At 36.6% G+C, this 13,207-nt stretch overlaps 1 protein-coding gene across 5 annotated transcripts in view; it reads right to left on the bottom strand.

The window, feature by feature from the left end:
* NBEA (neurobeachin) overlaps positions 1-13,207 on the bottom strand; it is a 629,334-nt gene that overhangs the window by 421,607 nt on the left and 194,520 nt on the right. For all 5 annotated transcript variants that reach the window (XM_049701354.1, XM_033410053.2, XM_049701353.1 and 2 more), the window contains exons 22-24: positions 12,030-13,046; positions 9,895-10,112; positions 7,363-7,516 (exon numbers count right to left, since the gene is read on the bottom strand). In XM_049701354.1, the coding sequence (XP_049557311.1) occupies positions 7,363-7,516; positions 9,895-10,112; positions 12,030-13,046 (1,389 nt within the window). The remainder of the gene's footprint in view (positions 1-7,362; positions 7,517-9,894; positions 10,113-12,029; positions 13,047-13,207) is intronic.

The following is a 13,207-nucleotide window of genomic DNA, read 5'->3' on the forward strand; positions in this document are numbered from 1 at the left end:
TAAAATAGTGGAAATAACTACTGCAGAGCAGAATAAAGAAAAAAGAATGAAAAGAACTAAGGACAGTCTCAGAGACATCTGGGACAACATTAAATGCACCAACATTTGAATTATAGGGGTTCCAGAAGAAGAAGAGAAAAAGAAAGGGACTGAGGAAATATTTGAAGAGATTATAGTTCAAAACTTCCCTAATATGGGAAAGAAAATAGTTAATCCAGTCCAGGAAGCACAGAGAGTCTCATACAGGATAAATCCAGGGAGAAACACGCCAAGACACATATTAATCAAACAGTCAAAAATTAAATACAGGGCTTCCCTGGTGGCGCAGCGGTTGGGAGTCCGCCTGCCGATGCAGGGGATGTGGGTTCGTGCCCTGGTCCGGGAAGATCTCACGTGCCGTGGAGCGGCTGGGCCCGTGGGCCATGGCCGCTGAGCCTGCGCGTCCAGAGTCTGTGCTCCGCAACGGGAGAGGCCACAGCAGTGAGAGGCCCACGTACCGCAAAAAAAAAAAAAAATTAAATACAAAGAAAACATATTAAAAATAGCAAGGGAAAAACAACAAATAACCGACAAGGGAATCCCCATAAGGTTAACAGCTGATCTTTCAGCAGAAACTCTGCAAGCCAGAAGGGACTGGCAGGACATATTTAAAGTGATGAAGGAGAAAAACCTGCAACCAAGATTACTCTACCCAGCAAGGATCTCATCCAGATTTGACGGAGAAATTAAAACCTTTACAGACAAGCAAAAGCTGAGAGAGTTCAGCACCACCAAACCAGCTTTACAACAAATGCTAAAGGAACTTCTCTAGGCAAGAAACACAAGAGAAGCTAAAGACCTACAATAATGAACCCAAAACAATTAAGAAAATGGGAATAGGAACATACATATCAATAATTACCTTAAACGTAAATCGACTAAATGCTCCCACCAAAAGACACAGACCGGCTGAATGGATACAAAAACAAGACCCATATATATGCTGTCTACAAGAGACCCACTTCAAACCTAGAGATATACAGACTGAAAGTAAGGGGATGGAAAAAGATATTCCATGCAAATGGAAACCAAAAGAAAGCTGGAGTCGCAATTCTCATATCAGACAAAATAGACTTTAAAATAAAGACTATTACAAGAGACAAGAGACAAAGAAGGACACTACAAAATGATCAAGGGATCAATCCAAGAAGAAGATCTAACAATTGTAAATATTTATGCACCCAACATAGGAGCACCTCAATACATAAGGCAAATACTAACAGCCATTAATCGACACTAACACATTCACAGTAGGGGACTTTAACACCCCACTTTCACCAATGGACAGATCATCCAAAATGAAAATAAATAAGGAAACACAAGCTTTAAATGATACATTACACAAGATGGACTTAATTGATATTTATAGGACATTCCATCCAAAAACAACAGAAAACACATTTTTCTCAAGTGCTCATGGAACATTCTCCAGGATAGATCATATCTTGGGTCACAAATCAAGCCTTGGTAAATTTAAGAAAATTGAAATTGTATCAAGTATCTTTTCCGACCACAACGCTATGAGACTAGATATCAATTACAGGAAAAGATCTGTAAAAAATACAAACACATGGAGGCTAAACAATACACTACTTAATAACGAAGTGATCACTGAAGAAATCAAAGAGGAAATCAAAAAATACCTAAAAACAAATGACAATGGAGACACGACGACCCAGAACCTATGGGATGCCGCAAAAGCACTTCTATGAGGGAAGTTTACAGCAATACAATCCTACTTTAAGAAACAGGAAGCATCTCGAATAAACAACCTAACCTTGCACCTAAAGCAATTAGAGAAAGAAGAACAAAAAAACCCCAAAGTTAGCAGAAGGAAAGAAATAATAAAAATCAGATCAAAAATAAATGAAAAGGAAATGAAGGAAATGATAGCAAGATCAATAAAACAAAAAGCTGGTTCTCTGAGAAGATATACAAAATTGATAAACCATTAGCCAGACTCATCAAGAAAAAAAGGGAGAAGACTCAAATCAATAGAATTAGAAATGAAAAAGGAGAAGTAACAACTGACATTGCAGGAATACATAAGAACATGGGAGATTACTACAAGCAACTCTATGCCAATAAAATGGACAACCTGGAAGAAATGGACAAATTCTTAGAAATGCACAACCTGCCAAGACTGAATCAGGAAGAAATAGAAAATATGAACAGAGCAATCACAAGCACTGAAATTGAAACTGTGATTCAGAATCTTCCAACAAACAAAAGCCCAGGACCAGATGGCTTCACAGGCGAATTCTATCAAACATTTAGAGAAGACGTAACACCTATCCTTCACAAAATCTTCCAAAATATAGCAGAGGGAGGAACACTCCCAAACTCATTCTACAAGGCCACTATCACCCTGATACCAAAACCAGACAAGGGCGTCACAAAGAGAGAAAACTACAGGCCAATATCACTGATGAACATAGATGCAAAAATCCTCAACAAAATACTAGCAAACAGAATCCAACAGCACATTAAAAGGATCATACACCAGGCTTCCCTGGTGGCGCAGTGGTTGAGAGTCCGCCTGTTGATGCAGGGGACACGGGTTCGTGCCCCAGTCTGGGAAGATCCGACATGCTGCGGAGCGGCTGGGCCCGTGAGCCATGGCCCCTGAGCCTGCACGTCCAGAGCTTGTGCTCCGCAATGGGAGAGGCCACAACAGTGAGAGGCCCGCGTACCGCAAAAAAAAAAAAAAAAAAAAAGGATCATACACCATCATCAAGTGGGGTTTATTCCAGGAATGCAAGGATTCTTCAATATACACAAATCAATCAACGTGATACACCATATTAACAAATTGAAGGAGAAAAACCATATGATCATCTCAATAGATGCAGAGAAAGCTTTCAACAAAATTCAACACCCATTTATGATAAAAACCCTGCAGAAAGTAGGCATAGAGGGAACTTTCCTCAACATAATAAAGGCCATATATGACAAACCCACAGCCAATATCGTCCTCAATGGTGAAAAACTGAAAGCATTTCCACTAAGATCAGGAACAAGACAAGGCTGCCCACTCTCACCACTCTTATTCAACATAGTTTTGGAAGTTTTAGTCACAGCAGAGAAGAAAAGGAAATAAAAGGAATCCATATCGGAAAAGAAGGAGTAAAGCTGTCACTCTTTGCAAATGACATGATACTATACATAGAGAATCCTAATGATGCTACCAGAAAACTACTAGAGCTAATCAATGAATTTGGTAAAGTAGCAGGATATAAAATGAATGCACAGAAATCTCTGGCATTCCTATACACTAAGGATGAAAAATCTGAAAGTGAAATCAGAAAACACTCCCATTTACCATTGCAACAAAAAGAATAAAATATCTAGAAATAGGGCTTCCCTGGTGGCACAGTGGTTGAGAGTCCACCTGCCAATGCAGGGGACATGGGTTCGTGCCCCGGTCCAGGAAAATCCCACATGCCGTGGAGCGGCTGGGCCCGTGAGCCATGGCCGCTAAGCGGGCGCATCCGTAGCCTGTGCTCCGCAAGGGGAGAGGCCACAACAGTGAGAGGCCCACATACCAAAAAATATATATATATATATATATATCTAGGAATAAACCTACCTAAGGAGACAAAAGACCTGTATGCAGAAAATTATAAGACACTGATGAAAGAAATTAAAGATGATACAAATAGATGGAGAGATATACCATGTTCTTGGATTGGAAGAATCAACATTGTGACAATGACTCTACTACCCAAAGCAATCTACAGATTCAATGCAATCCCTATCAAACTACCACTGGCATTTTTCACAGAACTAGAACAAAAAATTTCACAATTTCCATGGAAACACAAAAGACCCTTAATAGCCAAAGCAATCTTGAGAACGAAAAACGGAGCTGGAGGAATCAGGCTCCCTGACTTCAGACTATACTACAAAGCTACAGTAATCAAGACAGTATGGTACTGGCACAAAAACAGAAATATAGATCAATGGAACAGGATAGAAAGCCCAGAGATAAACCCACACACATATGGTCACCTTATCTTTGATAAAGGAGGCAGGAATGTACAGTGGAGAAAGGACAGCCTCTTCAGTAAATGGTGCTAGGAAAACTGGACAGGTACATGTAAAAGTATGAGATTAGATCACTCCCTAACACCATACACAAAAATAAGCTCAAAATGGATTAAAGACCTAAATGTAAGGCCAGACACTATCAAACTCTTAGAGGAAAACATAGGCAGAACACTCCATGACATAAATCACAGCAAGATGCTTTTTGACCCACCTCTTAGAGAAATGGAAATAAAAACAAAAATAAACAAATGGGACCTAATGAAACTTCAAAGCTTTTGCACAGCAAAGGAAACCATAAACAAAACCAAAAGACAACCCTCAGAATGGGAGAAAATATTTGCAAATGAAGCAACTGACAAAGCATTAATCTCCGATATTTACAAGCAGCTCATGCAGCTCAATAACAAAAAAACAAACAACCCAATCCAAAAATGGGCAGAAGACCTAAATAGACATTTCTCCAAAGAAGACATATAGACTGCCAACAAACACATGAAAGAATGCTCAACATCATTAATCATTAGAGAAATGCAAATCAAAACTACAATGAGATATCATCTCACACCAGTCAGAATGGCCATCTTCAAAAAATCTAGAAACAATAAATGCTGGAGAGGGTGTGGAGAAAAGGGAACACTCTTGCACCGCTGGTGGAAATGTGAATTGGTACAGCCACTATGGAGAACAGTATGGAGGTTCCTTAAAAAACTAAAAATACAACTACCGTATGACCCAGCAATCCCACTACTGGGCATATACCCTGAGAAAACCATAATTCAAAAAGAGTCATGTACTAAAATGTTCATTGCAGCTCTATTTACAATAGCCCGGAGATGGAAACAACCTAAGTGTCCATCATCGGATGAATGGATAAAGAAGATGTGGTACATATATAGAATGGAATATTACTCAGCCATAAAAAGAAACAAAAGTGAGCTATTTGTAATGAGGTGGATGGACCTAGAGTCTGTCATACAGAGTGAAGTAAGTCAGAAAGAGAAAGACAAATACCGTATGCTAACACATATGTATGGAATTTAAGAAAAAAAAATGTCATGAAGAACCTAGGGGTAAGACAGGAATAAAGACACAGACCTACTAAAGAATGGACTTGAGGATATGGGGAGGGGGAAGGGTAAGCTGTGACAAAGTGAGAGAGTGGCATGGACATATACACACTACCAAACGTAAAATAGCTAGCTAGTGGGAAGCAGCCGCATAGCACAGGGAGATCAGCTCGGTGCTTTGTGACCACCTAGAGGGGTGGGATAGGGAGGGTGGGAGGGAGGGAGACGCAAGAGGGAAGAGATATGGGAACATATGTATATGTATAACTGATTCACTTTGTTATAAAGCAGAAACTAACACACCATTGTAAAGCAATTATACTCCAATAAAGATGTAAAAAAAAAAAGCAAATTGGGGTAGTGATATATTATTTAAATCATATTGTTTATTGAAACTTCATTAATTATTTTCTCTATTTTGATAGAGATCTAGTTTTAAAATGTGGAAGACTAGTAATGTGAATATTTCAAATCTATACAAATTTTTATGTCTACTGCTAATTTTTTTATAAAGGTCATTTTTGTTCTACAGAAAATTTTAAAACAATATTATATTTTGAAGTAAATTTCAGTATAACATTTTAAAATTTCCTGACAACAAATGTTAATTTATAAGACATAAAAAAATTTATAGGATGAAGAAAAATGCCAGGATGAATCATTAAGTCACTCTTCAATGCATAGAAGAGGGAAAAAAGAAAACAAAGCCTCTTCCTGCCTCAATATTAGAATGTATTTTTAACATCACATATAACTCTCAATTTATCAGAATTTGGTATAAATCATAGAGGAAATCAGAGATTAAAGAGAAGGGATGGTATGTTAATTTCACAGGATACCTGCACTCTTCACACACCATCAACTACTTTTCTTCCTGATTCAATTTCCTTGGTCAGCTGCTGATTTCAAGAAGGCCCTAATTAGGACCTGTTCTGCTGCACTCCCTGCTGACCTAGCCTTCTTGCCTTTGGAGACCCGAATAAATTCATGGATGAAATAGAAGTATATGTGCCTGTGAGGGGGAGGTGTGCTGAGGATACATTCTTTTTGCTGCCAATACTTAAGTTTCAGTGCTGCTCTAGGGGTGGTGGCAAAGGGACAGCGAGAAAAAGAGTCATGTAGAGAAAACTTGTTAATGATGAAATAAAGCCAGAGATCAATTTGGAAACACTGCCTCATGAAGTAAAACACATCTTAATAAAACAGCAAGTTTCTCTCTGGAAAAAGGATATATTTGGGGCTAATGGATGAGCTTCCAATGTGGTAGCAAGAACACAGTTAATATAAGAAGCAGAATTCTATATTCTTTCCCATCTGAGCAATTAGCTATAGAGTCTGTTTTTTTAAAAATATGAATCAGAGATATTTTTTAAAAGACAGCTAAAATATAGTTATTTATCTATTATATTTTAAATGACATAAGTAACATTATTTCAAACTTATATTAATACATTTCAATGTTTTATTAGAGAAAGTCTATATTTTTAAAAAATAAATGTTGAACCAGTAAATCATGTCACATGAAAATTCTAAAAGATGCCATATGGCTAACATAAAGTTTTTTGAGGTTTTTAAGGATTATGAAATTTTTCAGGTACAGAAAAAAATGTCATTTATACTTTTTCTATCTGAGGTACCTAAGTTTTAAATAAGAAACACTCTAAGAATTCAATCATTCGATTCTCTTTGTGAAGCAAATTACTGGCTTCAAGATTAAATCTCAGAGATCAGAAGTATAATACTCCTATATATCATTTAAAATAATATTAAGTTTAAAAGTAATATTTCAAGCAAGTCATGAGACTGAATGTCTAAAGATGACTTTTTCTAAATTTAGATTCGACTCTAATTATCATACAATAAACATGTACTTGTATTTAGAACTTCAAGATTTACAGAACAAAGATTTTAACAGTTTATTATAATGTAGATTTGGAGAGAGAAACAATATATAGAAAATAAAGCTAAATCATTCATAGTTATTGCTCTTCCTAAGGCATGTTCATCAGAATTATCAAAGAAATATGTTCATAAATGCACACAGCTGGAACCCAAGACTGACAATTAAAAGAGGTGAGAATACAAATATATATAATTTTAAATTATATGGTTAAAAAGTTTCCTTGTTTATAGTATAGAACACCACTGACACACTCTAGTAATGTAATTATAAAACATAACCACTAGATGGAGGCAAAGTACTTACAGTTGGTGATGTTGCAGCAGAGAGCAAAGGTAAAATTCCTCCACAAGCAATGATGATGTTGTCTACCATTTGGGAAATGAGGTGAATTGTGTTATGTACAAAAATAATATTTTCATTGCTATTGACAAAATCCATTACAGACTTTGTGGAATGGCTAAAATGGCAGAAAAACAAAGCAGAAATGAACATTTCTTTGGCTTAAGAATAAGAAGTTTAGATTTTATTTATAATGCCATTTTTAAAGTGAAAAATAAGAGCTAGACAAATTTAAAATGGAGTTATTAGAAAAGAAAATAACTTACAATTGAGATGTCATATTACCAAAAACCTAGCATTCATTTCAGCATGGATTTTTTGTGTGTGTCCAAGTATAATAATTTATTATTTTGTTTCTGCTTTTAAAATACAGTGCATTAACTTGATTCAAAGACATATGACTAGGTCAATGAATTTGGCTAAAAAAATTTATTTTTGCCAAAGCTTGTTGTTTGGTATTGAAAGGCAGAACAAGTGAATAGTTAGCTGACAATCTGTTGTATCACCATACTGCAGCTCCGGCTTTGACCAGCTGTACTGAAAATGTATACTGCTAGCCACAGAAGTGATACGATAGGGGAGTATAAATGAGTCAGTAAAATTCAAGTACTTACTGAATAAAAAAAGGAAAAAAGACCTCAAAGGTCAGCAGTGCAGCTCTGCCATACAAAACATTCGCTATAGATTCTCAGAGAAATACACTGCTTTAGTTTGGTATCCGTCAAGAATATGAACTATTCTCTAACAGAAAAAAAAGAGATTACTCCACGATCAAATTTAAGTGAATGACTCTCACCTTTTAAGAACTGCAAAATATCATCTAATATATCTTAGATCTCAGGATGTTTTCTCTTGTCCTAAAAATTAAAGTACTATCTATCTTTTACATTTTTTTAAATTATGTAAAATTCTGTCTGGGAAATTTTATGAGAGTCCATGAAAGAAAACACAGAAAGACACACACAGTATAAAGGGACGGATAGTTGAGTATCATTCATTTGGGGGATACTAACATGGCAATTAGTAAATTACACTGTATCTCTCCATACACTGATACTCATGTTAGTAGTAACGTATTTCATGGTATTCCAGTCTCCTTATTTACCATCCCTAGGTAACTTAGTATATAACATTAGCAATGGAAAGACCATTGTTTCTATCACATAAGTAGACTAAGGACAAACTGACCAAATAAAATCAGAACTAAAAGCTTTCTACGGCAGACACTGATTGCTTGCATGATAGTTATTCCTTATTCCCTGCTAACACAATCTAGATTTTGTTCTATTATTGAGCTACATCTGGTACAGGAAAGACTGGGTTCACCACAGCTACTAGGTTGGTAACCAGTATTGCTCCATGGAGGCCAATCATTATAATCCCATTCCCTTTTGCTGGTGACTCAGAGAATAGCATATGATCCTACTGACACATGAGACGTAAGAAGGAAATTTCTTGAGGGGCTTCTGTTAGATAAAAGAGAAGAAGAAGAAGAGAATAAGAGGAAGAGGCGAAGAAGAAAGAGGAGAGAGAGGAGGAGGGAGAGAGAGAGACAAGGAAAAGGAGGAAGGAAGAAGGGGGTGAAGGAGGAAGAAGAGTCCTGCCCTCTAGTTGGGGTAAGTTTCCTATGTTGACTTGATTCTGGGAGCTGAAGCAGCCACCTTGAATCTCAGAAGGATAACTAGGAGAAGCAGAGAAACTCACTTAAGTCCACTGTTAAGAAACTCACTCATAGTCCATTGTGCCACTGATTGTTCAAGTCACTGATGGTGGGGTACTGTTACTGACAGACATCAACTACCTAATTTATCTGCATGAACACATGACTCTCTCATAACTGATTAATTTGTTGCATATTTGCTATTAGAAAATTAAATTGAAATTGAGGCAAGGTAATTTTAAAATTTATGCAGACTTTGTTTGCTTTCTTGAAACTTATTCAATTTATTTGAACTGAAAAAATAAAACAATTGAACAGTTTTCTTCACTGTTTTCCTTAAATGATTATATTTGAAATGATATCCACTTACCACATAAATGGTGTAAGCTCTAAAAATAGATGTCTAAGCTGATTTTAAATTTTATTTTAGCACTATGTGTTAAATCTTATCACCAAGAATAAATGTAGTACGTGGTATTAATTTTAACAGGGAAAGATAGAAATGTGGAAATTTATTTGAACCAGTACTGAACCTTTTCTTGGTTAAAACTCTTTTTTATAATAACCTGGCAATGCCAGATTTCAAAAATTGGCTAATTAACTGTCTTAAGCCTAAATTCTTGGTTAGCCTTTAATTTGACCCACCCCAGGACTCATAATCATTATGAAAATATTTATGTTTATATAAAAATGTTCAAGTTTGATTATTTTTAATAAATTTAATTTGTGAGATTTTTAATGATATAATTCGCTACTAATCAGTCGATGCCACCAATGTTAAGATATTCATTTTTCAACTGGAATTAGTCTTATTTATAGAAAAGAAGTATTTCTACCTCCTCCAAACATGTACATCTGTTTCTAATGCAAATAGCAAATCGGTGAGAAGTCGCTGGTGCATTGGAGACCATTTAAACTCAGGAATACGAAACATTGTAGTTCGTGGACCTGGGCTGAACTGGCGCCGCTGTTCCTCAGTCATTGGCATTCCTCGAAATCCTAAATCAACTCGGAGATCTCTGTCTTGTTGTGTGATAGACCGACCCTGAACAGCCTGGAGACAGAAAAGGGGAACATTTGTAGAGTGAAAAAGAAACACCTGATTTAAAAATGAAAATAGTAAGTACAGTTAAGTGAGTAAAGCTTTTGCATATGACTTTAGTAGGTTAGTATATTTTACATTTATTATTCACCTGGTGATTCCCTGCACAGGAACCCTTTTGAGAAGAAAAGGCTATTATTATTATTTTTATTTTGCTGCCTCAGAAACTAGGCAAGGTAACCTAATACTTAAGTTTAACACCAAAGTTCACATTGAAAACCAGATCCTCTCTAGCCCTCTTTATGAGTCTTTACATTAGACCACATTTCTTCCTTATAAAAGTGAGCCTATACTCAAAGTGAAGAATACTGGGTATATGTCATCAACTAATTGTAATTAGAAACACAAGATTAAAAGAAATATTACTTGTACAGATGCAAGTTAACTTCAAAGTCTATTTCACTCAAAATACTTCGATTTAGAAAAATAAATGCCTTTTCTACGTTAGAAAACCAGATAAATGCCTGTGAACTTTGAGTGAAAACCAGGCAAGCCTAGAGATTATTATGCTCAGTAAACAATGCACCCTGCTTTCCTTTATTTTAAACCTGGACTTAATTCAGTATTTCCATCTCCCGCCAATTATCACTGTAACACAACTGCCACAAAAATGGAAATGGCAGTATTTAGTAGAGAAAAAAATATATATCTTTTCCACACACAGAATATATTTTCAAAGATTCTGAGTACAAAGACACTAGTGAGGTATGGTTTACTCTCTGTAACCTAACTCTAATGGACACATGTTAAATGATTCTTTGATGACATTAAAAGGTGAATGGAGGGCTTCCCTGGTGGCGCAGTGGTTTGAGAGTCCGCCTGCCGATGCAGGGTACACGGGTTCGTGCCCCGGTCCGGGAAGATCCCACATGCCTCGGAGCGGCTGGGCCTGTGAGCCATGGCCGCTGGGGCTGCGTGTCCGGAGCCTGCGCTCCGCAACGGGAGAAGCCACAACAGTGAGAGGCCCGCGTACCGCAAAAAAAAAAAAAAAAAAAGGTGAATGGAAAACCAAGGCAACAACAACAAAAAACAAGTCATAAAGGGTAAAAGTTTTCTTCAGTTCTTAACCATAAGGTATTATCTAGTCTAGAAAATAAGTATAAACTCAGTGCTCAACAATTAAAATTCATATCAGAAAACATCATGTTTTTAGCTTTAGTATGGTGAGGCCCAAACTGCAGCACTAACATTTCCTCACCACCAAGCCTGAGAATCTCTAATTTTCTCGTACGAATCCCTATCCATGTGGCTATAAAGAAAATTCTCACTGTTAATAATTCCAAATTTTCTCAGCCATATTACCTACCTCACAGGGTTGTTGTGAGTATTAAATCTGATAACATATAGCACAGTGCCTGGAACATAGTAGGCACTTGATAAATAACAGTTCCCTTTTCCCTTCCCCTTCATTTCATTTATCAGTTCAATCTGGGCTCCAAGTCCTCTTTTCTATAATCCACAGAACAGGGTTGGGCCTGAAGCTCAAAAGGTTAAAATTAATCAAGTATTCAGAATGAAGATCTCGAATACAAATGTGTAAATGTAGTCACAGAGCCATAAAATGTTCAAACTGGTAGAGACCTTAAAGGTCATATTTCAATCTGGTACAACCTCTTGCACTGTATAAGAAAATTCAGGCCCAGAGAGGTTGAGCAAAGTTACACAGACAGAATGTGGCAGAGTTGGATATATGATTCAGGTATTTTAAATTTCTTTTATATATAGAACCATACTACTCAATTCCATAAATTATTATGCTATCATAATTAAATATAAACATGGTGTGACTGGTAAGAAATTACTCTGCTTTGGTGCTAACAACTCTGTATCTATTCAGTGCATCTTCAGAACACATGTAAGATGACTTACTTGCGTTGTAGCAGTGGTCTGGATTTTACGGATTTCCTTTCCTGATTCTTTGCCATCATCAGATCTCTCAGTGTCTGAAATTACACTTCCTGCATCAATATTTGGTACAATTCTGCTACCAGAAGATTCAGTTTCCAGAGTCGTAGCAGTCATTTCAGCATACTCTAACCCTTTAGATGATGATGCTAAGTCTCTTTCAGAAATACTGCCCATTCCATCTGAAGTTGTATGGATTTTGAACTCTTTTTCTTCTATTATGCTTGATGTACAAGTTAAGTCTACACTACCGGTCATGTGAGCAAGCAATCCAAGATCATCACCAACACCAAGATGTACTTGTGTGTCCTGAATATTTGGAATAATGTGATTGCTAGAAAGTTCAGGAAGGAGTTTCTCTTCCTGTTTGGGTATTTTATCAAAGAGAAATGATGTGCTACTGTTGGGAAGTTCATCCTTCTCATCTGCTAATGTTATCAATGGACCGTTATCCTTTTCCTCATTTTTTTTAATGATACCAACACTTCCATGTACATTGTTCTGGAGTTTCTCAACAGCAGCACTGTATACATTATCCAACAAAGATTCAACCTCCACAAGAGCACCATTCTCTGCACCTACTAAAGTTTCTGGTGATAAATCCATATCATCAAGCTTCACTTCTGTTGCTTCCACTTTCTCTGCTTTTATATCAACTAAAAGATCGTGCACTTCCACGTGTACAGCATTTCCCGGTCTATCTGAATTTCCAAGAATATCATCTGACACTTTTGTTGACATGAGCAAGTCTCTATTGTCTGTGCTGACAGGGTAATCTGTCTCACTTTCTGGGCTCTGGCTTTGTGAAAGGTCTTCTATCTCTCGAATTTCCATTCCACCTTTTGCTCCTGTTGTCTGCGATGAGAGACCAGAGATTGTGCTCACATTCCCTTTCTTTCCCTTTTTAATGTTTTCCTCCTCTTGTCTCTGATATTCTTCATACATTTTAGCTAGGTATTCCTTATGTGCTTCATAAGTGACCTTAGGAACGGATAAAGAAAACATTAAGGCATTTTGTATATATTAAGAAGAAAAAAATGACATAAATAAAATTATGATAATAATAGCAAAAATGGTGCAAATAATTTTAAGATTTCAAACAGTGCATATTAATCCTAAAACAAGTGCTTAGTTTCATCAAG

The sequence above is a fragment of the Orcinus orca genome, chromosome 18 (genome assembly GCF_937001465.1).
Source record: "Orcinus orca chromosome 18, mOrcOrc1.1, whole genome shotgun sequence".
Classification (NCBI taxonomy): Eukaryota; Metazoa; Chordata; class Mammalia; order Artiodactyla; family Delphinidae; genus Orcinus; species Orcinus orca.